The sequence below is a fragment of the Peromyscus maniculatus genome, chromosome 23, assembly GCF_049852395.1.
Source record: "Peromyscus maniculatus bairdii isolate BWxNUB_F1_BW_parent chromosome 23, HU_Pman_BW_mat_3.1, whole genome shotgun sequence".
In the NCBI taxonomy this organism is placed as follows: Eukaryota; Metazoa; Chordata; class Mammalia; order Rodentia; family Cricetidae; genus Peromyscus; species Peromyscus maniculatus.
The window spans coordinates 6,264,161-6,290,847 of record NC_134874.1 but is presented as its reverse complement, the minus strand read 5'-3'; the positions used below and the strand labels follow the sequence as shown (position 1 = coordinate 6,290,847).

At 44.7% G+C, this 26,687-nt stretch overlaps 2 protein-coding genes across 2 annotated transcripts in view; both read right to left on the bottom strand.

Moving 5' to 3' along the window:
* Positions 1–26,687, bottom strand: part of LOC143270612 (phospholipase A2-like) — a 326,364-nt gene that overhangs the window by 94,652 nt on the left and 205,025 nt on the right. The gene's annotated exons all lie outside the window — the stretch shown is intronic.
* Positions 9,796–13,793, bottom strand: LOC143270616 (phospholipase A2-like). The gene is made up of 3 exons (XM_076561222.1): positions 13,644–13,793; positions 11,171–11,321; positions 9,796–10,358 (listed from the first exon to the last, which is right to left on the bottom strand). The coding sequence occupies exons 1-3, from the start codon at positions 13,675–13,677 to the stop codon at positions 10,187–10,189; spliced, it is 357 nt and encodes a 118-aa protein (XP_076417337.1). The 5' UTR covers positions 13,678–13,793; the 3' UTR covers positions 9,796–10,186.

The following is a 26,687-nucleotide window of genomic DNA, read 5'->3' as shown; positions in this document are numbered from 1 at the left end:
GTTCACCAAGGCTATACTTCAGTTCACTAGCTTAGACCCAGAGAACCTTGAGGGCAGGCAGCTGCTAATGACCCACTTTGTCTCACAGAGCTTCCCTGACACTAGGGATAAACTTAAACGTTTGGAGAACGGCCCTCTGACTCCACAGGCAGATGTGAAGGCGATAGCATTTAAGGTGTACCATGGGAGAGATAAAAAAAAAAAAAAAAAAAAAAAAAAAAAAACCAGAAAAGGAACTGCCAGATACTGGCAAGCACCATCTGACCGGCTCCCCAAAAGCCGTCTGGTCCCTGTTTCAAGTGCAGGAAAGAAGGCCATTGGGCCCAGGCTTGCACCACCGGCCCATGAAGGGCACCAACAAAGCCTTGTCCAAAGTGTTGCCAAAAAGGTCACTAGTCAGCTGACTGTCCTAATGTCCCAAGCGACATAGGAATGCCAGACGAAGACGATCACGACCCTCCAGCTGACTTTCTAGGCTTGGCCTACAGTGAGGACTAATGCTGCCCAGTTTCTGCCCTGGCCACTCCCATCTCACACAGGGAACCTAGGGTAATAATAAAAGTAAATGGGCACCCCATCTTGTTCCTTTTGGACACCGGAGCTACCTACTCTGTCCTGAGAGAGTTTTGGGGGCCCACCTCTCCTGCTCGTCTCCCTATCATCGGGTTTGGGGGACAGCCTTACCTACCTCACCAGACACCACCACTCAATTGCATTTTCAGAGGCATCCCTCTCACACACATATTCTTAGTGGGGCCAAGTCTTACCTCACCCACCACAGGGAATCCATACAGTACAGCCTACACCCTCACAGGGAACTCCTGACACTAGGCACATTCTTTCCTATCTATACCAACTCTTTTATCCTAATAATCTTGCTCTGTCTCAATTTGTAAAAGCTCACCTGCAGCCCACCTCTGAGGACTTACAGTTCTTAAGAACTATTACTGCCTCTTGTGAGATCTGCCAAAAAACAGATCCCAATACCAAGTACAGGAGTCAGCCTATTCCCACCCACCAAGCTAGAGGTTCCCTTCCAGGGACTGACTGGCAGCTCGATTTTACCCATATGCCCAATGTCAGGAAAATTAAATATCTCCTCATGATGGTGGACTCATTTTCAAATTGGGTTGAGGCATATCCGGTTTTTAATAAGCGGGCTCAGACAGTTGCAGACCTCCTTCTCCAAGAAATTATTCCTTGGTTTAGAGTTCCTGCTTCTCTTCAGTCTGACAATAGCCCAGAGTTCACCTCCCAGATTTCTCAGACACTAGCTAAGACTCTTAACATTCCTTGGCATTTTCATATCCCATACCGTCCTCAATCCTCAGGAAAGGTGGAGCTTACCAACAGGTCGTTAAAAACCATTCTTTTTTTGGGGGGGCGGTTTTCGAGACAGGGTTTCTCTGTGTAGCTTTGCGCCTTTCCTGGAGCTCACTTGGTAGCCCAGGCTGGCCTCGAACTCACAGAGATCCACCTGGCTCTGCCTCCCGAGTGCTGGGATTAAAGGCGTGCGCCACCAACGCCCGGCTAAAAACCATTCTTATTAAGATGTCACAGGAACTTCATCTCGACTGGGTAAGATTATTGCCTCTAGTTCTTCTCAGGCTCAGGGATCTTCCTAAAAAGCCTCTTTCAATCTCTCCATTTGAACTAATGTATGGAAGGCCAGTTCTAACACCAGGTCTTTTATCCAACCATCCACCTGTTCCAGATAGCCTGTTAACTCCTCTTTTATGTCACCTAAGGTCTATTCTATGGAGCTATGCGGACTGCTCACTGCCTCAGCCGTGTGACAATAATTGTCCACCTCCAATCCACATCGGGGATTAAGTTCTTCTCTTTCCTCCAGGCCAGTGCCCTTCACCCCTTCCCCCTAAGTGGCAAGGACCTTTCAAGGTAATTCTTGTGACTCCTACAGCTGCTAAACTCGAGGGCTTTCCTCACTGGATCCACCTGTCTCACCTAAAACCTTTTATCTCACCTCCATCCCAGAAGAATCTCTCTTCATATACATTGAAACAAACAGGGCCTCTTACTCTCAAGCTCCAGAGGACATCAGGATCCACTGCCTTGTCACCAATTCCAGAGGAATAAGGTATCACCCCTTCCTTTCCCAACCAGAGCCACACAGAGCCAGAGGCAAAAAGGACCATCAAAAATATCCAGGCGTTAAGGAAAAATGTAATACAATCTATCATTGTTCAATACTCAGCAACTGATCACCTGTGTTTCCTAAATGCTAATCTAATAAGGGAAACAGGTGCCTTAAATAAACTACCTCTAATAAGGCTTGTCTCAGATAAAAATTAAGCAGAGTACTAAGGACAGATCTACCTCAGATAAATGTCACATGTCTCCATCTGGGCAGGCCAGATCTACCTCAGATAAATGCCAACTCCAAAATAAAATAATAATGATTCTTTTTCTCTAAGCCTTTTCTATGTCAACAGTATCTTGTCAAACAGAAGGATCCCAGGCACAGCACAGATGGACAGCTGCAGAACAAGGGGACAGGAGAACGTCATTCCAGGACCTCCCCACCATCATCCCAGGACTTCACAAGATATCCTTCCATCCCCCCCCCCCCAAGAGCCAACCAATACCCACTATTCAGCTGGAAGCAGTCTTTGAAAGAAATGTTGCCTCCATACCCAGTCAACCACAATATTTTTTCTTTTTTAAAAGGAAAGAGTCAGGGATAAAGGGTTCACAACATGCCCCCACGGTTGGGAGTGTTTGCATATGCCTGGCAGACCTGGACACTTCCACCTAGCCAGTTACAGGTCAAGATAGTCATTTCTGGGTCAAGGCATCTCGTGTAACCAGGATCCATGACTTTGCATGGTTATGTAGGCGCTCAGCGTAGCCATGTGATCTACGCACATGCATGGAGTAGTTATGTCGACCTGTGCATACCCAGCCTTCATAAGCTGGTGCCATATTCCCGGCTTCTTTTTCTTCTCTACACACATGTCTCTCACAGGCCTGAGCACTCTCTGTCCCTTTTATCTTAATAAAACTCTTACTAGTGGATTCTGTCATGTTTCGTGACATTTCCTTACAGGGTAAGAGCACAGCACCACAAAATAACTAACAATTCGCCAAAGCAGAATGCTGAATGCCATTTATTGAAAGAGGCAGGAAACCTTAAATACAGGCTTACAGCACAATGGAGGATCCCCAGAGGGCAGAAGTTCGCTACCAAATGTTCTATATTTTTGCATCTAAGCTGTTTACACCAAATGCAGGATACAGGAACAAAGAACCTCTGGTGAGTGTTCAGTAAGTAGGAAACTGGCAGGGAATCAGTATAGGGAGGACATCTGGTCAAGGTCAGCAAGCAGGCAACAGTTTACTCCATATGGGAAGGCCAGGACCCACACCCAGGAATCCACAAGGGTGACCCCAGATTAGACTTCTAGCAATAATGGTGAGGGTGTCTGAACTGGCCTACCCTGGTAATCAGATTGGTGAATACCCTAACTGTCATCATAGAGCCTTCATTCAGTAACTGATGGAAGCAGATGATGAGATCCACAACCAAGCACCAGAACAGGCCCTGGGACCCCAGTCAAAAAGAGGAACAAGGGATTATATGAGCAAGGTGGGTCAAGATCATGTGGGGAAATCTACAGAGACAAATGAACCAAGCTCATAGGAACTCACAAACATTGGATGGTCAGCTGTGGAACCTCCATGGCACCAGACTAGACCCTCTACATACAGGAGACAATTGTGTAGCTGGGTCTTTTTGAGGGGCCCATGGCAGTGGGATCAGAATCTATCCCTGGTGCATGAGCTGGCTTTTGGGATCTCATTACCTATGGTCAGACACCTTGCTCACCCTTGAGGCAGTGGGGAGGGGCTAGATCCTGCCTCAACTGAATGTACTAGGCTGTGCTGTCCCCCCATGAGAGAACTTACCCTTTTGGAGGAGGGCATAAGCGGTAGTTTGGGGGGAGTTTAGGTGGGAGTGAGGGAGAAGGAGGAGAGATGAGAGGGGAATCTGTGCTTGGTATGTAAAATGAATAAAAAAGGTTTTTTTTAAATAAAAAAAAACTCAAATTGCTAGGGCAGCTTAGGGTCAAGGATTTCGGTGCCGGATGAGTATGGCAGAGGCAGAAGGGGCTTTCTTTGCTTAGGCAGGTGAATGTAGTGGACTTTCCAAATGGTCATCTGAGTTCAGACCAGCTGTTTTAGACATGGGGGTCCGTAACCCAAAGGCTATTAGACCCCAATGGGAATCCCAAACCAGAACTTAAGGTATGACCAGTGGGGTGCTTTGAATACAAGGGGGATAGGAGGCACTCAGAGGGGACAAGGGTCCTACCTGTGAGCAGAGTGAACAGCAGAAAGAGTTTCATCCTGAGCGAGAGGAGGACTCAGTGACTTCTCTTTAGAGTCCTGTAGCTGTGCTCTGACAGTGTCCAGTCAGCACACCTGGCCTGTGGCTACTGTGTGTGTAGAACAGAAGTAGAATATGTGCACCCTCACACACAGTCCCAACCTGCAGAGCTGCTGTAGATGGTGACAGAGCCTGAATCAGTGCTGTCCCAGAGGCAAAGAGAAAGGGCTGGCTCAACACCCCTACCAGCTCAAGTCAGTGACTGGCAAAGTGTCAAGTCCCTCCCCTGTGGACGGTTTGAGGTCATGAAGAGTTATAGACATTGCTCCTGAGGGTGGGTCTGAAGGATGCTGATGATGATGTATGGTCACAGGCAGGAGTAGCTGGCTTCAACAATCCTCCATGTTTACTGTCTAAACTACATGCTCAGTCTATCCCAAGAATCTGACACAACCTGTGATGTAGATCCAGTTACAAATTCAATCTTTAATTAATTGTTTAAATAATGTGTGGGAGAGAGGGACAGAGACAGAGACAGAGAGAGACAGTGAGTAACAGAGATCACTTGTATGCACATGTGGAGGTCAGAGGACAACTCTGTGGAGTCATTTCTCTTCTTCTAACTTTCAATGGATTCTAGGAACTACACATAGGTCTACAGGCTTGCCACACAGGCTGCATATTACTAGGCTACAAACTCCATTTGGAAATTGTGAATGTAGCAGGTGGTGGTGATGGTGTATGCTTTAATGTCAGTACTCGGGAGGCAGAAGCAGCCAAATATTTGATTTCGAGGCCAGCCTGGTCTACAGAGTGAGTTCCAGGACAGCCAGAGATACACTAAGAAACCCTGTCTCAAAAAAAAAATGAAAAGAAAGAGAAAGGAGGAAAGAGAAACGAAAGTGAATGTTCAAGAGATGTGTCCACCGGTCAATACAATACTAGCAATTTTTCAGCTGAGACTCTCCCTTCCCAGGTGTGTCAAGCTAACAATAAAGTTTAGCAATTACAGAGGCTGTAGTGATGGCTCAGAAGTAAAGAGTACTTTCTGCTCTTCCTGAGTACTGGGGTTCAGTTCTCTGTGCCCTCATGGTAACTAATGTCTGATGGCCCAATGCTCTCAAGCATCTGTTTCGGCCATCTCTCGTGTACCATCTAACTCAGCACCCCAGCACCTCCTTTTCCCCACTTCTCACCTCTTCCCTGGATAAAAACCATGTAGAGGGTGAGTTGAGTTGGTTTTCTCCATGCTCAAGATCCCCCTACCCTCCCAGCAGGACTCTGGACAGCCACTGCCAGCTACTACCAGTCACTGTGCCTGTGCAGGAGGCTCTAGCTACACCTGTTGCTCACCAGGCCTGACCTTGGGAGGGGTGAGACCTGACCTTTGGGACTGGAGTGTGGATGGGGGTAGGGGTGGAAAGGCAGAGGACTGGGCAGCTGTTCACTGAAGGAAAGGAGAGACCTTGAACCATGTAGCTGTCAATCAACCAATGAGACATCTTATTCCTAGACCCAGTTGACCAGGGAACCAAAGATTAACCTGACTTTATATATGGGGTCCTGTGATATTGAAAGGTAGAGAATAAGAACTGTTCTCTTTTGTTTGTTCAAAAAGTTTGGGTTGCTGTGTATTTTACTGGAACAATATTCCTGTGGTATGTGTTTAGGCACACTAAAGATTCAACAGTCACCAGAATGTAATCCTGTCTTTAGCTCATTTATTCTAAGTCCAGTCTGGTGTCCTATATCCCCGTTCCTAGAATGAGTGCACAGCAGAAGCACTTGAGTCTAATATTTTTAGTCAAGATGTTCCTTTAGTGCCCCCATAACACTGCTTCTCTCTCTCTTCTCTCCCCTCCTACCTCTCTGTCTTCTCTTTCCTTCCATCCCCACTCCTACCCTCCCTCTTTTCCTGTCACTATTCCTACTTCATCTCTCCCCTCCTCTCCCCCTCGTGTTTCTCCCTACCCCTATGTATCTCAGGCTGAGTTCTTCTGTTGTGGTGGTTAGAGGAGGAGTTTCTTCATGTATTACTTCTGGATTTACTGGGACTTGATTTTTAGACCAAGTTGTCCTTTACTCAAGAGATCTTCTTTCTTCTGCCTCTGTATCTAACTGTCCTGGGATGGAAGGCATGACCTGGCTCATCACCCCACTCTTCAAGGTGCCCCTCTAATGGCAATGTCTTTCCCACTAACCTTCAGTTTCCAGGGCTAGATGGAATGATGTTCTCTGAGGATCTAATTATGGTTAGTAGACAGAGAATACAATCACCAAAGTCAAGCTCTTTCAATCCGTTCTTTATTAGAGGGCACAGTGTGTAGTGAACACAATCAGACAGGCAGGGATGGTATACCCGTAACTGAGGTGACAAGTCTAACACTGAATGCCTTTGTTCTCCTTGGAGAAGCAGATGGCGGCCTGGCGGTCACAGTTGCAGATCAAATCCTCACAGGCATTGTTTTCTTTTGGGGAGAAACAAGTAAGAAGTTGAGTGGAGACCATGACCCTGTTCTCTATGATTTATAACCAAAAGAAACTGGTGACCCTCCCATTGGTGCAGACTCAGGGTTGAGAGACAAAGTAAACAGAAGTCCAATGGGTTGTCCAAATCGCTGGAACACACTTGTAATAAGAACATTAGTTGTTGTGGCTGGGGAGATGGCACAGTTGGTAAAGTGGTTGTCATACAATCATGAGAGCCTGACCTAGGATGCCCAGAGACCATGTAAAGAGCAAGGTATGGTTGGGGCATCTCCAACTCCATTGGGAAGTGAGGAGCATGTATTCCCAAAACTTGGTCAGTCAGGGTGTCTAAAGGTGAGTGTTATGTTTAGTGAGAGACTCGGGCTCTAAAGACATGGTGGAGAGTGACTGAAGAAGACACGGTATGCCAACTCATTCCTACACATAAAAATAAATAAACACGAATATTTAATCCTAAAACCCAAAAAACTACAAATACCAACTACCAGTTGTAAAATCATATGATATAAGACAATCCTCCTGCCTCCACAACCCAAGTGCTAGGATTACAGGTATGCACTGCCACACTCAATGCATGGGTTCTGGAGATGGAACCCAGGGCTCTGTGCATGCTAGGCAAGCACTCTAGGAACTGGGCTATATTCCCATCCCTCTGAATCCTCACCTGTAAAATGGGAAGGATAAATCTTGACCTCCATAGTTGTTTAGTCTAATATCTGGCTTATGGTCAATGATTCAGCTCTCAATTGTTTAGTCAATGTGGAATCAGTATAACACAGCAGCTAACAGGAGAGTCTTTGGGCAGGCAAGATGGCTCATGGAATAAAGGCACTTGATGCCAATTCTGAAACTGAGTTCTGTCGCCAGGTGTCACATGGTCGAAGGAGAGATCTCCTGCATGTTTTTCTCAGACCTGCACTCCTGAGTTGTGACACAGGCATCCACCCCAGAAATACATAAAATCTTGAAATGTTTTTAAACAGAGGCTTTGGGATGATGTAGATCTGTTTCCAGAACCAAATGCCATCACTTCTGGGCTGGGAGACCTTGGGCAAGTGACCCTGCCTTCCTCATCTTCCTCATCAGTGACCTCATCTGTATTTTAGTATCTACCTGATAAGGTTGTTGTGAGGTCACATGAGACCAAGGAAATGACCAGTAAATGGTGACTGTCCTTGTTACTTCTATGCCCCTTACAAACTTGCCCACGGTGTTGTGCAAATTTTACATGGTCGGATGGTTAGAGCAAGAGACTCTTAATCTCAGAATCTTTGTTTGGGTCCCACATTGAAAGCCAGATGTTGTACAAATTTTAAATGGTCTTATAATAAAAACCTGGAGCCAGATATTCAGGTAAATGCTGAAAGATAAGAGAGACAAGGGATCAAGACACTAGAAAAACTTCTCACCACTACCAAATCCTCAAGTTGAATGGAAGATGAAATCCTATCTCCATGAATCCTCGGCCAAAAAGCTTCCTTGGTCAAAAATTCTTTAGTCCCTGTCTGCTCATGCTTTATATAACTTTCTCCCCCCAGCCATTCCACTTCCTTCCTAGTGATGGGAATAATGTTGTGTGCTCCCCAAATAATGGTAGCAAAGGCATGAGATCTCAAGTGCTAGGATTAAAGGCATGTGGCTCCCAAGCACTGGGATTAAAGGTGTATGCCACCACTGCCTGGCTCTGTTTCTCTTCTAGACTGAATCAATCTCATGTAATCCAAGGTGTCTTTGAACTCACAGAAATTCTCTGCCTCCCAAGTGATACGATTAAGAGTGTGTGCCAACACTGTCTGACCTCTATGTTTAATCTAGTGGCTGGCTCTGTCCTCTGATCCTAAGGCAAGCCTTATTTGATGCACAATATATCACCACACAGGGCTGCAGGGGCTGTGGGAATGAATAGCAGTGACAACTAGTGTTTAACAGATGGACCCACCAGACCCACCTGATGGGGAGTCCCACCAGAGAGGCCATGGGGGTCACTGGTTGTGGAAACCATTTTTTTCTGTCAGTAATTTCTCTCATGTGCCACTACATTTCTTCCCTAAGAACTGCTATGGTTGTTTTTCCACTGTTTGTGTGTTTATCTCAACAATATATTCCATCTTTGAGCACATTTATAACTGTGGACATTCTGGAAGATAATTTCTGTTTAGGCTGTATAATTTTGATGTATAGAAACAGTACTAGGATATTTTATGCTGACATAGAATTCTCAGTCACAAAGACAGCCTTTTACATAGACAACTAATTTTGAACTTCAGAACAAATTCAAAGCAGACTAAACTGCCGCTGCAGAAAATACTCAAAGACTAATTGCCAGGTGTTGTTATTGCTAAATCATGGCCAGGCTGTTTACATTGAGACTTAGCTCCTTGCAAATTCTCTTTCTGCACGGACCCTGACAGCTCAAGGTTCAGCCAATTGTTGACTGTCTGGATCCCTCACTAACTTAGAGTTATGTGTGGTTCAGTGTGACATCACTAGCCTAAGAGAAACTAGGTGACTTATCTTGTGTTGTGAGAATGGGTAGGGCCTGAAAATGTAACTTATAATTGTGCAGAGCTTGTCTGTGAGTCAGCAGCAGTGGTGAGGAGAGAGACGGCTGTGTAGAGCTGGGGGAAGGAGCTGTTGCCATGGAGGAAGAGCTGTGTGAAGGAACTGTGGAAAGAGCAGCCGTGAGTGAGGGTGTGTGTGTTAGTGTGTCAGTGTGTGTGTGTGTGTTAGTGTGTCACTGTGTGTGTGTCAGTGTGTCACTGTGTGTGTGTGTGTTAGTGTGTCATTGCGTGTGTGTAGAAGGAGCTGAGGAGAGAAGATGAATGGCTAGGCAGGAAAGAGAGCAAGACAGATTTTCAGAGAGAAGAGAAGGCTGTGTAAGTGTGTATAGAAAATGGAGCTGTATATAGAGATGTAACTGTGAGGAGACAGATATTTCAGAGAGAGATTTTAAGAGAGAGGATTACTTTCCTTTCATTTTAAATACTTATTTATTTTATGTACATGAATGACCTATCTTCATGCACACCAGAAGAGGGAATTGGATCCCATTACAGATGATTGTGAGCCACCATATGTTTGCTGAGAACTGAACTCAGGACCTCTGGAAGAGCAGCCAGTGCTCTTAACCACTGAGCCACTTCTCCAGCCCGAGAGAGGATTTCCTAAGTTGAAGTAAAGAGAAAGTTATCATCAGAAAGCATGTGTGTTTCCTTATTATTTACCCCTCAGTCATACAAAGTCCAGCCCTCAGATAAATAAGATTTTTTCCTAACCCCTTGACTCATTCATGCATTTTCTTGTAATTCCCTGTACCTGGCCTTGAAGCAGGCTCTAAAAAGCCCACTGTTATGGGGCAAGCACAGTCCAGAAGTCCTGGAGAATAAACCTACCACTGCATATGACCTCATTTCCAGAGCACAAATATGAGTAGAAGCTCCCCTGGGGGTTGTCTATGAGGAACTTGCAGTTTTCCAGCTTCTTGACCTGATCACGGCAGTTGTCACGAGTTTGGCAGCACCTGAAGAAAGGAAGAAGCAGCTGAATGAGGACATGGACATGGAGGTGGTCAGTTCTCAACTGGAGTCTTTCTCAAACATTTGAGAATGACTTAAATACAATGTTCAAGAAGTAGTCTTCCTCATGTTCAAAAATCTGTGATTAGAAATTAAGCATATATTTATTGAAAGCCATTTCAGTGGAGTTTGGTCAGTACCAGCCTTTATTCTCAGTACTTGGGAGGCAGATGCAGATGGATCTCTTAGTTTGAGATCAGCCAGGAATATATAAGTGAGACCTGTATCAAAAACATGACTTTTTTAAACAAAGTGGCAAGAACAAAGTGAAATTATATATTCCAAAGTTTCGATGACATTTTAAAGTCAAAACTGATGTTTTCTTGGTGGCTGTGGTGGTTGCCCATGCCCTAGTCTGGTGCCTGAGCCCAGCATTGTCCAATATTTGCATTTCACACATTCTGTTTAAGGGACCACAAGGTACAGGGTCCTTTTGGACTGATTTATTTACATGACAAGAGGTAAAAATACATGCTGGAGGTGTTGATGCCCATCTAAATCTCAGCACTCAGGAGGTGAAGGTTGGAAGATCTCTGGTTCAAGGCCAGCATGGTCTCCACAGAGAGTTCTTGGACTGCTAATGCTACACAGAGAACCCTTGTCTTTAAACAATACAAACAAATAATAAATAATAAATAAATAAATACATGATTATGGTGAATATGCATGTCTCCTATTCTTGCCTTATGAGATGTTCTGCTTGTGTCCTGTCCCCAACAGCCCAGACAAGCCAGGCTCCCCCAGATGGATCACTGACCTCTTTTCCACCTGGGTGACCCTGCTGAAAAAGTCACAGTAGCAGCGATAGTAGTTCCGCGTGAAGGGAAAATGAAAAGGGACAGTGCACTTGAACAGATTGCCAAACTGCGACCCAGCTTGACGTCTGACTCGGGATGCAGTAACACCTGCTGGAAAAAAAGCACAGCACACTCTATCAATCCCACTTGGCTTTACCAGGGGTCTGATACCTACCTGCTAGCTTCCTTATCAAGAGCTTTTGAGGTCAGCCTCAAGGTCCTCTTCAGGGTTCAGATCAGGCTGCTACAGCAAATGAAAGAAATGGATATATGTGTGCCCATAAGATTGAGATGGGATCACGAGATTACAAGTGCACATTACATGAAAATGCATGGTAAATGGGGAGATATCACAGCTGTTCTTACACAAGTGAAATTACTGATGAAAGCAACATTTTCAGAGTTGGTGACCTACAAGCCTTGCCTGACAGGGTACCCCATCTGAGAATCAGTCCTCTAGTGGGGTGACATCTGAATTATCAATTACTATAATTATAATTGCATCATTGGGAACAATAGATCATGACCCTCACTCCTGACACTTCCTCCTTGACTCCTATCAGCTGCTGCATTGGGAGAGCAGTGAACAGAGATGTGTGTGTGTGTCTGTCTGTCTGTCTGTCTGTCTGTCTGTCTGTGTGTCTCTGTGTGTGTGTGTTTCTGTGTATGTTTGTATTTCTGTGTGTGTGTGTGTGTGTGTGTGTCTGTGTTCTTGGTGTGTGTGTGTTTCTCTCTCTCTCTCTCTCTCTCTCTCTCTCTGTGTGTGTGTGTGTGTGTGTGTGTGTGTGTGTGTGTGTGTGTGTGTGTGTGTTTGCTTTCCCCAACACAGGATGATAGCAAGCCCTTGGGAGCACTCATAAATGTCATGCTACACATGAGGACATGAGAGGACAGCCAGGCCTGAGCACAAATATGTCTTCCTATTTGAAACAGGGGGTTGCTCTGTCACTCAGGCTAGTTCAGACTCTAGCAACACTCTGGCCTCAGTCTCCCAAATGGTAGGATTACAAATGAACACCACTGTACTTGGCTGGGCTGACTCCCCAGGATTGAGTTCTACAGACACTGCCTTTTGCCTTGCTTGCCTGCTCATTTCTCACTGTCAGGACAGACAGCTGCCACACTGTGAGCTGCCCTGTGGTCCCTGTGTTGAGGAGCTGAGAACACTCTCCAGTCAGCAGCCAGAGACCAACTGACCTCTTAGTTCAATAACCCAACAATCCAACCATCTCTTAGTTTGAAATCTGCCCCACCTCTACTCAAGCCTAGGTGAGACTCTAGCCTTAGCCAGCAGTGGGATTCATCACAGTTCTAGCTGAGACCTTGAGCCAGAGAAGCAGGCAACACATTCTGATTGTTTACACTGGAAGAATTAGAAGGAATCTGTTGTATGGCCATGCACAGCTCGTAGACAATGCTGATGGTTAGAAGGCCATTGTATTGTCAGCATTTGACACAACAAACTGATCATCCACTGAAGAGTAGGTAAACAAGCCAGGATGCAGTCTGCAGTGAGATACTTGGTCAGCATAAAAATGCAGGAGAAGCCAGGTACAGTGGAAAACACACTACATAATCTTAGCACTCTGTAGGGAGATGCTAGAAGATCAGAAGTTCAAGGTTGCCAGGGAATAGTGTTGCAGGACTTTAATCCTAGCACTCTGGACACAGAGGCAGGTGGACATCTCAGTTCACCACCAGCCTTGTCAAGAGAGTGAGTTCCAGGACAGCCACAGCTACACAGAGAAACCCTGTACCATAAAATAGAGGGAAAATGAATTGCAGAAGCAAGTCAAACATGTATGTAAACTTAACACGGGTGGTTGAGGCAAGTCTGGGCTATAGTGTTGAGGTTGAAGACATCCTGAGCTATATGATAATGTCATAAAAACTAATAAGGGCTGAAGAGATGGCTCTGCAGTCAGGAGCACTTGCTGAATTTGAGTGGAAACCAGGCTCAGTTCCAGCCACCACATGGCAGCTAACAACTGTCTATGACCCCAGTTCTGGATGATCAAACCCATCTTCTGGCCTCTCTAAGCACTTCTCACCACAGTTCAGAGACACACATGCAGGCAAACACTCATACACCTAAAATAAAAATAAATATATTTTTAAAAGACAAGAAAATTCAAATATCCAGTGCAACTTTGGGCCAGGTAAATCAGTGCCAGTTCAATATGGCAGAGGCAGAAGGGGCATTCTCTGCCCAGGTCAGTGAAAGTAGTGGACTTTTCCAAGGGATCGTCTCAGTTCAGGCTTAGATGGTAAAGGTGCCAGCTGTTGTGGACATGGGTGAACATGGAACCCCAACCCATAGGCTATTAGAACCCAACAGGAACCCCAAACCAGAACTTCAGGTGTGACCAGTGGTGGGGCTCTGCACTGAAGACAAGGGAGATGGGGGCCACTCAGAGGGGACAAGGGTCCTACCTGTGAGCAGAGCGACCAGCAGAAGCAGTTTCATCCTGAGTGAGGGGAGGACTCAAGTGACTTCTCTCTTTATAGTCCTGTAGCTGTGCTCTGACAGTGTCCAGTCAGCACACCTGGCCTGTGGCTACTGTGTGTGTAGCACAGAAGTAGAATATGTACACCCTCACACACAGTCCTGACCAGCAGAGCTGCTGTAGATGGTGACAGAGCCTGAATCAGTGCTGTCACAGAGACAAAGAGAATGGGCTGGCTCAAAATCCCAACCAGTTCAAGTGACTGAGAAAGGGCCAAGTCCCTCCCCCATGGATGGTTTGAGGTCATAAGAAGATATAGACATTGCTCCTGGAGTTGGGACTGAGGGATGCTGATAGTGACATGTGACCCCAGAAGGAGAAACTGGCCCCTAAAATCCTCTGTGTTAACTGTATAAAATAAGGGCAAAGTCTGTCCCAAGAACCTGAAACAGTCTTTAAGGTAGATCCAGTTAAAAATTTAAATTTAATTGATTATCTAATTAATTAATGTGTGTGTTTGTGTGGGTGGGTGGCTTGGTGAATTAGAGAGAGTTAGAGAGATAGATGGATGGATAGAGAGAAAAAGGGAGGGAGAGAGAGAGAGAGAGAGAGAGAGAGAGAGAGAGAGAGAGAGAGAGAGCCCTTGTGATCAATCACATGTGGAGGGCAGAGGACAACTCTGTGGAGACAGTTCTATCCTTCTACCTTTAAGGAATCAAACCCAGGTCTACAGGCTTGCATCATAGGCTGCATCTTACCAGCCTTCAAACTCCATTTAAGAACTAGAAATGCAGCCAGATGGTGGTGGTGGTGCACATCTTTAATGTCAGAACTCAAAAGCAGAGGCAAGCAATTCCCTGAGTTTGAGGCCAACCTGGACTACAAAGTGAGTTCCAGGACATGCAGAGATACACTAAGAAACCCTATCTTTAAAAAAAGCTAGGGAAGTTGCCAGCAATCCCCAAGAATGACCCCAGCTTGGACTACTAGAAACAGTGGAGAGGGTGCCTGAACTGAACTGGCTTGCCCTGGTGATCAGATCGGTGAATACCATGACTGTCATCACACAACTTTTCTCCAATGACTGATGGAGGCAGATGCAGAGATCCACAGCTAAACACCAGACAGAGCTCCAGGAGTCCAGTAGGAAACAGAAAGGAGGGATTCTATGAGCAAGTGCATCAGTATCAGATGCAGATCCTGCAGAGACGAACAAACCAAATTAGTGGGAACTCATGAAAGTTTGATCAATGGCTGTGGAGCCTGCATGGGACTGGACTAAGCCCTCTGCATGTTGAGACAGTTGTGTAGCTTTATATGCTTCAGAGGCCCTTGGCAGTAGAATCAGAACCCATCCCCGGTGCATAGCAGGCTTTTTGGAGCCAACTACCCACGATGGGACCACTAGTGCAGGCTTGACGCCGGGGAAAGGGCTTAGACTTGCCTGTATTTGATGTGCCTCCCCATGGGAGGCCTTGCCTCGATGTGTGGGATGGGTTGGGCAATATTCTGGGGGGGGGGCAGGGGCAGAGGAGGGAAGACAGGGATCTTTGGTGTGTAAAATGAATGAAAAATTTTTCTTAATAAAAAAAACAGAAACAAGCACTCAAAAATGAAGAAGAAAGAAAGTAAGAAAATGCCCAACAGATGTGCCCACAGACAATATGATGCAGGCAATCCTTCAGCTGAGGCTCTCCCTACCCAGTGTGTGAAGCTGACAATCGACTATTGCAGGGACTGGAGAGATGGCTCAGCACTTAAGAGCACTTTCTGTCTTTCTGAGGACCGGACTTCAATTCTCAGCAACCACATGGTAGCTGGCATACAATGTCTGCTGGTCCAATGCTCTCGCTTCTTTGAATGGCCATCTGTCATGTAGCCTCTAACTTAGCACCCCAGCACCTCCTTCTCCCCACTTCTGAACTCTTACCTGGATAACAACCACTAGGTGATGATTTGAGTTGCTTGTCTCCATGCTCAAGATCTCTGATCCTTCCAGCAGGACTCTGGACAGTCACAACCAGTTACTATAGGTCCCTGCGCCTGCCCAGGTGGCTCTAGTTGCACCTATTGCTCACCAGAACTGACCTTGGGAGGGGTGAGGCCTGACCTTTGGGCAAGAGTGGGGATGGGGTAGGGGAGGAAAGACAGAGGACTAGGAAGCCATTCACTAAAGGAAAAGAGAGACCAAGGACCACACAGCCTTTAACCAATGAGAAATCTTTTTCCTAAATCTGGTTGACCAGGAAAACAGATTAACCTCTCTTTACATATGGGGTCCTGTGATAAAGAAAGTTAGAAAGAGGAAGTATTCTGTTTTGTTTTTTCAAAAAGTTAGGGTGCTGTGTACTTTAGAGGGACAACTATCATCTGGCGTGTATTTAGGCACAGTGAAGACTGGAAGGTCACCAGGATGTAATCCTACACTCAAGACATTTACCAAACATTACTCAGTTTGGTTTCCTATATCCTGATTCCTGTGGTGAGCTCACAGCAGTAGGGTATTTAGTCCAGTATTTTTGGGCACAAGATATTCCTTCAGTGCCCACATGACACCTCTTTTTTCTCTCTTCTCTCTCCTCCTACCTCTCTGTGTTTCCTTTCCTCTCCACCCCTCCCCTCTCTTCCTGTCCTTTTCCCTGCCCCAACTGTCCAAACCTTCTCTTTCTGTCACCTTGTCCTCTACCTCTTCTCCTCTTGTGCCTCCTTTCTTTTCAGTTTTCCAGAGAGGATTTCTTGGTGTAATAGTCCTGGTTGTCTTGGACCTTGACTTTTAAACCAGGTTGGTCTTGAACTCAAGAGATCTGCCTTCCTCTGCCTCTGCTTCTGTCTCTTCCTCAACAACACAGAGTGCTGAGATAAAAGGCATGGTCGGGTTCATCACCCACTCTTCAAGGTGCTCCCCTAATGACAATGTCTTTTCCATTAATCTTCAGCTTTCAGGGATGGAGGAAATGATGTTCTCTGGGGATCTAGAAATGTTTGGTGGACAGAAAATACAATCTCAAAAGCCGCGTTCTTTCTATGGGTGCTTTATAGAGGGCTCAGTGTGTAGTGAACAGAACTAGGCAGGCAGGGAAGGTGAGCCAGTCACTGAGGTGACAAGTCTAACAGTGAATGCTTTTGTAATGCTTGGTGTATGGAGTGTTGTAGAAGCAGATGGCCGCCTGGTGGTCACAGTTACAGATGAAATCCTCACAGGGGTTGTTTTGTCTGCAGAAAAATAAGAAAGGAAGTTGAGTGGAGCCCATGACCCTGCTCCCTACGATTTGTAACCAAAAGAAAGCATTGCCCTGCCATTTGTGCAGACTTGGGGTTGAGAGTCAGAAACACAAAGGTGCATTGCATAACCAAATAGTTGGAACACATTTATAATAAAAAAAATCATTTGTTCTGTGGCTGGGGAGATAGCACAGTGTGTGTGGGGGGCACTTCACCCCCACTTTTCCCCCAGGATACTCTTGAGCAGGAGCAGCAGGAAATATTAGATAGAAATATAACTAGAGAGAGACAGACAGAAAACACAGGATGGACTCAGGAGGACCTAGATCCTAATCCATCGGGCGCGGATTGTCTCTGCCAAAGGCTTTTAAAGGAATGCCAAGGGGTGGCGCAAAAGACCTACCCCCAGCATGGCCAAGTGCAGACCATCACAAAGACCTGGAGACCATGCACATGGTCCAGCCATCCCCTAATGAAGCCCAGCTGTGTAAAGAGATATCCGATCTAACTGGGAAACTTTCATGGGCTCCCAGAGCACAGTTGCTAAAGTGGTTGCCAAAAGCTCATGCAGGCTTGACCTAGGATGTCTAGAATACTTGTAAAAGGCAAGATAAGCTTGGGGCATCTGTAACTCTATTGGGAAGTAGAGAGCATGTATCCCCAAAACTTGTTGGTAAGTCTGGCTATATAAATGTGAATGTCAGTGTTAGTGAGAGACCCAGGCTCTAAAGACATGGTGGAGAGTGACTGAAGAAAACCAGGGATGCAAACTCATTCCTACACATAAAAATAATCAACACAGCTATTTAATCCTAAAACCCAGCAAACTACAAATATCAACTACCACTTATAAAATTATATGGTTTAATACAATCTTCCTACCTCAACTTAACAAGTGCAGGGTTGCAGGTGTGCACTACCACACTCAATTCATGTGTTCCGGAGGTGGAACCCAGAACTCAATGCATGCTAGGCAAGCACTCTGGCAACTGACCTATATCCCCAGCCCTCTGAATCCTCACCTGTAAAATGGGAATGATAAACCTTGCTCTGCATATATGTTTAGTCCAGTATCTGGCTTATAGCAAGTGATGCAGCTCTCAATTGTTTAGTCAATATGGAATCAGTATAACATTGCACCTAATAAGAGAGGCTTTTGACAGGGAATATGGCTCAGGGAATAAAGGTGCTTGCTACCAATCTGAACCCATCCCCAGTTGGGTTCCATCCCCAAGACTCACATTCTTGAAAGAGAGAACCAACTTCTGCAAGTTGTCCTCAGATCTGCCCACCTGTGTTGTGGCAGAGGCATGCTTTCCCCAGAAATACATAAAATCTTGAAATGTTTTTAAACGTAGGCCTTGGATGATGTAGATCTGTTTCCAGAACCAAATGCCATCACTTCTAAGCTGGGTGGCCTTGGGCGATTGGCCCAGATTTCTCATCTTCCTCATCGGGACTTCATCTATATTTTAGTATCTAGCTGATGAGGCTGTGGTGAGGTTAAGTGATTCCAAGTAAATGACCAGTAAATGGTGCCTGTCCTTGTTACTTCTGTGTCCCTTCCAAACCTGTCTAGGGCCAAGCACAGTCCAGATGTCCTGGAGTGTAAAACTAACACTGCAGGTGATCTCATTGCCAGAACACAAGTCCGGGTATAAGCTGGTGTAGGGGTTGCCTATGAGAAATTTGAAGCTTTCCAGAATCTTGACCTGAGTATAGCAGTGGTTATCAGTCTGGCAGCACGTGGAAAGGGGAGGGAGAAACTGAGGGAGGAGTATGGACCCACAGGAGATTACTTCTAACCTGAAGTTTTTATCAAACAGGTGACAATAACTTAAAACACTGTGTTCTAGAAGAAATTGTCCTGAAACTTTATAATCTGTGATTTTTATTAAACACATACTTGTGGAAAGCAACTTCTGTGGGTTGTGGTGGTGTCTACCATTAGTCCCAGTACTTGGGAGGCAGATGCAGATGGATCTCTGAGTTTGAGATCAGCATGGTCTCCTGAAAGAGTTCCAGGAAACCTAGGGCTACACAGGGAATCCCTGTCTGGAAACAAATAAAAAAATAATAAAGAAACAAAACAAAATATATGATGTTGGCAAATTTGGATGTCTCCTGTTCTTGTCTCCTGAGATGCTCTGCTTGTGCCCTGTTCCCACCGGAACTCCAACACTCCAGTCTCCCACCAGACGGATCACTCCTCCACTGGAGTGTCTGAGCCCCCAATGGAAAGTAGCAGCCAAAGTTGTGCTCTGACTGGGGATGGTGGACTTGATCACATTGCACAACTGTTACCCAGGCCAAAAGCTGATGCTGTGTGCAGTAGCACCAGCTATAAGAATGTTCAGCAATGCCAATGGAGATTGAGAGCCCAATATGGACAGCTTTGGCAAGCATTAATGTAAGCCTAGGAACTGAAGCCATGAGACTGGATTCTCCAGAAGAGCTGCCAGCTTAAGTCATGCTGGGATCAAGAAAAGAGATCCTTGGTGGTTTGTGTTACTGGAGTTGTATCCATGCCACTGGATGTCCACACAATCCAGAAGAGAATTTGACATTGCTGCTGCCGCTGTTGCTATTATAACAATGGCGCAAACTGCTGCTACTGTTTCTGGGATTACCATTTCATAATTGCTTACTACAGCTAGCACAATGGAGACCCTGGCAACAAAAGTAGCTACCACAGTTAGTTAATCTTCCATTCTATTGGGCATGATAAATTTAATTCAGTAGTTATATACATCTCAATTGACTTTGAAAATTATTAATTTATAAATTCAAGTTCCAGTTGCTTTTGGGATACTATCTTACAAGGACTCTAACGTACAGTATGGCTTGTTAAGGAAGGGAATGGCTCAGTTGCCTTTAGCCTACTGGCTATGGGTGGGTTAGGACCACTGTTGGTCTTTTCTGTATAGAACACATAGATTGCAAGCCCAGTGCCACTTTGAGATCTTTGGCAGCAATTAACTATGCAGCTCACACACGATTGAGCCGGTATGATAATGAATATTCAGAGATGGGTAATACCTGGGGGGCACTCACCAACCTAAGACAGAGTGTCTGTGTGACCTGGGCAGGCATCTCCATGACGGGTAAGGTGACCTGCTGACGTCCCATGCAAACCAAGTCAGAAGCTCATTTTTTAATAGAAGGGGGACCTGCAGGCCCCTGGCCCCCGTTTTGGGTAACTGTTGCCTTGCTTGTGGACCTTGACCTTGATATTCTCCCTATGCTAATTCCTTGCCAGGTTCCACCCTCCAGAATGTTTAAGGGAAGTTCCTTGTCTGTGTATTCTGCATAATGGGCGTGAACATCTTAGATGCAAGATTGTAAAACATCAGTAGCAAACTTCTGCCCTCCGGGGTCCTCCCATTGTGCTGTAAGCCTGTATTTAAGACCTCCTACCCCCTTCTAGAAATGACATTCAAGATTTAAAATTAAATATATATAATTGAATGAATACTGTTAATGCAATCTATGAATACCACAAATGTGATTAATATCATGAGTGTAAGTAATGAATATCATGAGTGTAATTTTAAAAATAAATAAAATTTTTTTTAAAAAAAGAATGTTCAGCACACTCCATAGGTCCCAATTGCCTGCATGCTAGCTTCATCCTGGACTCCTAACAGCTGCTGCAGCAGGAGACCAGGGAAGAGAGTTGTGTGTGTGTGTGTGTGTGTGTGTGTGTGTGTGTGTGTGTGTGTGTCTGTGTCTGTGTATGAGTGTGTGTGTGCATGTTTGCCCCAACACAGGTAAAAGCAAGAACTTGGGACCAGCCATAAATGCCATGCTAACATGAGGAGGTCAGAGCATAGCTATAGAAAGTTTTTTTTCTCCTACCACTTCATAGATCCAGGAGACAATGCTCAGGTCTACTTGTTTGAGACACAGAGATGCTCAGTAACCCAGTCTAGACTCTGACTCTATGGCAACCTTCTGGCCTCAGCCTCTCCAGTGATAGGATTATAAATGTACTCCACTGTACTGGTGGGGCTGACTCCTCAGGACTAAGTTCTATAGACATTGCCTTTTGCCCTGCTTGCCTGCTCATTTCTCACTGTCAGGACAGACAGACACCACACTGTGAGCTGCCCTGGGGTCCCTGTGTTGAGATGCTGAGAACACTCTCCAGTCAGCAGCCAGGGACAAACTGACCTCTTAGTTCAATAACCCAACAATCCAACCATCTCTTGAGTTTGAAAGCTGCCCCACCCCTACTCAAGCCTAAGTGAAACCCTAGCCTTAGCCAGCAGTGGGATTCATCACAGTTCTAGCTGAGACCTTGAGCCAGAAAAGCAGCCAATACATGCTCATTGTTTTACACTGGAAGAATTAGAAGGAATCTGTTGTATGGCCATGCACATCTCATAGACAAGGATAATGGTCAGATCATCATTGTAATGTCAGAATTTGACACAACAAACTGTTCATCAGCTGAGGAATAGGTAAATGACCAGGAATCAGTCTGCAGTGGGATACTTGGTCACCATTAAAATGCAGGAGAAGCCAGGTACAGTGGAACACACATGGTGTAATCCCAACAGTCTGGAGGCAGATGTAGGCGGATATCTGAGTTGAAAGCCAGGATGGTTTACAAAATGAGTTCCAGGACAGTTTTGCTACATAGCAAAACCCTGTGATGAAAAATCAATCAAAAAAAGAATTGCAGATACAAGGCTGGCATGTATGTAATCCTAACACTTGGGAGGTTTAGGCAAGTCTGAGCTAGAATACTGAGTTGGAGGACATCATGAAACACATAATAAGATTATGTAAAAATAATACTATTTTTTTTTAAAAAAATTACACAGGATCCAGGCATGGTTCCAGCACCCACATGGCAGCTCACAACTGTCTATAACCCTAGTTCTGTATGATCAGACCCCTCTTTTCTCCTCTTAGGCACTGCTCACTGACAGTTCACAGACACCCATGCAGAGAAAGGGCTTGTTTACAAGAAATAAAAGTAAATGTTTCTTAAAAGATCAAGAAAAAAATTGCCAGGGCAATATGGCAGAGGCAGAAGGGACATTCTTTGCTTGGTAGGTGAATGTAGTGGACTTTTCTAAGGAGTCATCTGAGTCCAGACCTAGAGAGCAAAGGTGACAGATGTTGTCACCATGAGGGGATGAAAGTACCCTAACCCAGAGGTCATTGAATCCCAAAGAGAACCCCAAACCAGAACTTCACATGTGACCATTAGGGAGCTGAACATTGAAGACACGGGAGATGTGGTGCACTCTTAGGGGACAAGGGTGCTACTACTTCTGAGCAGAGCGACCCCCCAAAAGGGGTTTCATCCTGTGTGACTGGAGGATTCAAGTGACTTCTCTTTATAGTCCTGTAGCTGTGCTCTGACAGTGTCCAGTCAGCAGCACACCTGGCCTGTGGCTACTGTGTGTGTAGCACAGAAGTAGAATATGTGCACCCTCACACACAGTCCTGACCTGCAGAGCTGCTGTAGATGGTGACAGAGCCTGAATCAGTGCTGTCCCAGAGACAGAGAAAGGGTTAGCTCAACACCCCAACCAGTTCAAGTCAGTGACTAGCAAAGTGGCAAGTCCCTCTCCTGTGGATGCTATGAGGTCATGAGAATATATAAGCATTGCTCCTGGGCTTGGGTCTGAGGGATGCTGACAGTGACATATGGTCCCAGACAGGAGTAGCTGTCCCCAACAATCCTCCATGTTAAGTGTATAAACCAAGTGGAAGACTGTCCCAAGAACTTGACACAGCCTATGAGGTATATATAATTACAAATTCAGTTTTAAATTAATTAACTAATTACTTAAGGGGTGTGTGTGTGTGTGTGTGTGTGTGTGTGTGTGTGTGTGTGTGTGAGAGAGAGAGAGAGAGAGAGAGAGAGAGAGAGAGAGAGAGAGTACTTGCATGCATATGTGGAGAACAGAGGATAGTCTTGTATAGGCAGTTCTCTCCTACTTTTAAATGAGTTCCAGGAATCAAACTCAGGTCTACAGGATTGCATCATCGGCTGCATCTTAGTAGCCTACAAACTCCATTATAAACTGGGAATATAGCCAGATGGTGGTAGTGGTGGTGCACATCTTTTATGCCTTTAATGTCAGCATTCAGAAGGAGAGGCAGGCGAATATTTGAGTTGGAGACAAGACTGGTCTACAGAGTGAATTTCAGAATGGCCAGAGACACACAAAGAAAACCTGTCTCAATAAAGAAAATACTAAAAACTAAAAAAGAAAGACAGAAAGCAACTACCCAACATATGTGACCACAGGCCAATGTGATGCAAGCAATCCTTCAGCTGAGGCTCTCCCTACCCAGTGTGTGAAACTGACAATCAACCTTTGCAGGACCTGGAGAGATGGCTCTGCACTTATGAGCACATTCTACCCTAGCTGAGGACTGGAGTTCAATTCTCAGAAACTACATAGTGGTTAGTGAACAATCTGCTGTCCCAATGCCTTCTTGCCTCTTGGTTTGTCCAACTGTGATGTTCCATCTAAATTAGCACACAAGCACCTCCTTTTACCTACTTCTCATGTCTTCCCTGAATAAAACCCATGTAGGAGATGAGTTGAGTTGGTTGTCTCCATGCTCAAGATCAGGTTTGAAGAGGCAAGACCTCCTGAAATTTGACAGGTGATACCTATCAACAAAGCTTACTGCTGGTCTTTTTAGGACTTGGTCATTATCGCAAAAGTTCCTCTCTGGGGCCTGAAAGATACTTCATCTACAGACAGCAGGAAGCAATTTGGAGGACACAACATCCATATTCCCAAGTGGGGTTTGGGAGGCTTTTGGTTATTTGGTGGGTTATGGATGTTTATTATCATCTAGGGGCATATGGTATATTTATACAAATATGTTACTTTTTACACTATATATCTGTTTCTACTCTTGTTTAATGGATTTTTGTATATTGAAAAAATTTAAGGTTATTTTGTTACAGCATGTTGTATGTATGTTTCTATTTTTGTTTCAGGTATTGTTGTCAGGGAATGTTAGTATTCATACCTGCCCCTTAAGGGGCATTGTCCAGACCACATCATCTTATGTAAAGTTAGTCCTCTTTAAGAGAAAACCCCTCCACTTTTTCTCTTCCTTCCTTCCTCTCTCCCTCTCTCCTTTCAGGAAACTGTTTGCACCTCTGCTTTCTCTTTTCCCCCCTCTCTTTGCTCTGTCTCCCCTTCCCAATTACTAAATCAATGGATCTAAAATTTCTAATTAAGTTCTTAAATTTTAACCTCTATACCTAGTTTGAACTTGTCTCAACAGATCTCCATTTGGTTTGCAGAATTGTCAAAGCATTGGTTGCTGACTGCAATCTGCTCCAAATGACCATGTGCTCTGCACTTGCTGAAGGCTGATATAGACCAGACCAGCCAATGGTGATTGTTCTCCAAATCTACAGCTTGGTCAGATAATTTCAAATAAATTCCCTGCATACCTTTGACTAGCCTTTTATTCTCTTTGGGCACTGACCACCTATGACCTCTTTCAGGTTGTAGCAGCTATAGAAGAGAGTATATCATCCCTTCCCCTGAAGCAGACTAAAATGGCTAAGTCAAAGAGAAACTCCCTGGCATAGGGGACAAAATGTCTACCTATAATGCCCATTGATATACTAGGAAACTGGGCCCAGAGCTGTCAATTGATAGATTTACTAAATGAAATGGCTGCACAATAAGACACTTGACCTACTTTATGTAGAGTCAAAAATGTATTATGTAGCCTTTAAAATTATTAATTTTATATAAGTCATTCAGGATTATGATCTGGCTGTACTCAAAGATCAGAACAACAGGCCTTAGGAGTGGCAGTAGATGAAGATGTCGCTGCCCTAGAAATATCTGTTACACACTTAGAGAAATTATTCTCTTCTCTAGCTAAAACAGTTCTCCAGGTGAGAAGGGGCCTTGACCTAAAACTTATTCAATTGGTGTCCCTGGTTATCATTCCTTCATGAAGGGGGCCTAAGCAAGGCCTTAGGAGAGCAATGCTGTTTTTATGATAACCACTCAGGGATCATTAGAAACTCCATGGACTTGCTAAAAAAGTAGATCCATGACAGAGAAAGGCAGATGCAATAAGGAAATCTTCCTGGCCTGGTGTCTGTCTTAGCTATCCCCTTAATGATCTTGCTTCTTTTGAACCTTTTACAGGTGTAGCCTAGGAATACCTGCATGTCAGATGTTTGCATTGAGATTCACAATAATGACAAAACTGCAGTTATGAAATAACAACAATCCTCAAATATTGTGGTTTAGTTTGGACTTTGTGTATGATGATAGAAATGTAAAGCTATATTTGATTCAACTCTGGTTCATAATATATTCTATATGATAATAGAAATGTAAAGTTATAAAAGATCTATTCAGATTAACAAAAGCTAACTTGGAGATTTACACCTATCTCTTTACCAAATGTTCAACACCAAGCTTCTAGAAAAGTTAAATATATGATGGCATGTATTTAATAAATAACAATTTTGATAAACAAGATACATATAAAATAAAGTTTCTGGTCCCCCAAGAGGGTTCTTTTCTCAGAGTTGGGCCACAGCCCAACTCACAAGCCTTGTTTTTCTTGTTCCCATTTGGCCCCTGAATCTTTCCCATGACACTCTTCTTTGCTTTCTCAGGAGACAATAAGTCCTAGTCATATGAAAGCTGCTAACATATTGGAGACTTTTAGGGAACATAAGCTGATAGTCAGCCATTCATAGCTAATAGACAGACAGTCCTCAAATACTCAGAGATCTGCAGAATATGGCATTTAAAATGTTTAATTAGAAAGCTCTTCATGATAGAGAGACATGCTGGCTCCTGACAGGACCTTTATTTCCTCCAAAGAAGATGGACTGGCACAGAACCTCCACTTGGAACTTGCTCCAGAGAGGCAGCATCAGTTGCTAAGCAAAACCAGCCTTTCACCTCAACTGCTGCCAGGGCTTTCTTCAAACCATGACAACAGGACTCTGGGGAGCCCATTGCCTCACTTTTGCTTAGACAATGTAGTTTGGTCCTCCCCAGAAGTCCCTACCCCAAAACTGTCAGATCTTCAGAGGCCTTGCAGGCCTAGGCCTGGCAGCCAAAGACTGATGTTGCCCTGAGACCTCTTCCATCAATGACCATGGAGGATCTTAGGGAGGCTGCTCTGGGATGGTCTTTCTGTAAGCTATGAATCTGTGTTGCTACCATTGGTTAATAAGGAAAATTCTATGGCTTATGGAAAGAGAGAATAGAGCCAGGCAGGAAATCCATAGAGAGACAAGAAGAAGAAGGCAGAGTCACAGAGATGCTGAGTGCTGCCCAGGGAAGCAAGATGTGATACAACACAGGTAATACCACAAAGCTACATGGCAAAACATAGATCAATATAAATAGGTTGAATTATGTTGCAGGAGCTAGTTAATGATAAGCCTGAGTACAGGCCAAACAGTGTGTCATTAATATAAGCCTCTGTGTGTTTACTTAGGACCAAGCAACTGTAGGACACAGGAAAACTTCTGCCTACAGGAGGCTGTCTAGCCAACAGGGAAGTCTCTGTCACTTTCTATCACTAACTAAGGTAAAATGTACCCTTCTCAGATCTCTGATGTCATTTGACAACCAGGCTTTGTCAATTCAACAGCTGCAACCAAGGCTTTAGCTGCCTTTTTGGTTCTCTACGTGAAATTCACAGGCCTCATTCTCTTAGAGCTCACACTGAGTCTAGACACAGTTCACCTTGCTACCAGATTCAAACTCACTTTTCTATGACTGCTCTCAACATCTCCTGGTGAATTAGATAAAAAGAAGATGCTTTAACG

Bases quoted from the DNA above. Each gene is read 5' to 3' on its own strand.
- LOC143270616 (XM_076561222.1), bottom strand. From the start codon at position 13,677: ATGAAACTGCTTCTGCTGGTCGCTCTGCTCACAG. The intron at 11,322-13,643 runs GTAGGACCCTTG...CTTTTTTTCCAG, and splicing joins GCTGGTCGCTCTGCTCACAG to CAGGTGTTACTGCATCCCGA. The intron at 10,359-11,170 runs GTCAGTGATCCA...TCCTTTCTTCAG, and splicing joins GTCACCCAGGTGGAAAAGAG to GTGCTGCCAAACTCGTGACA.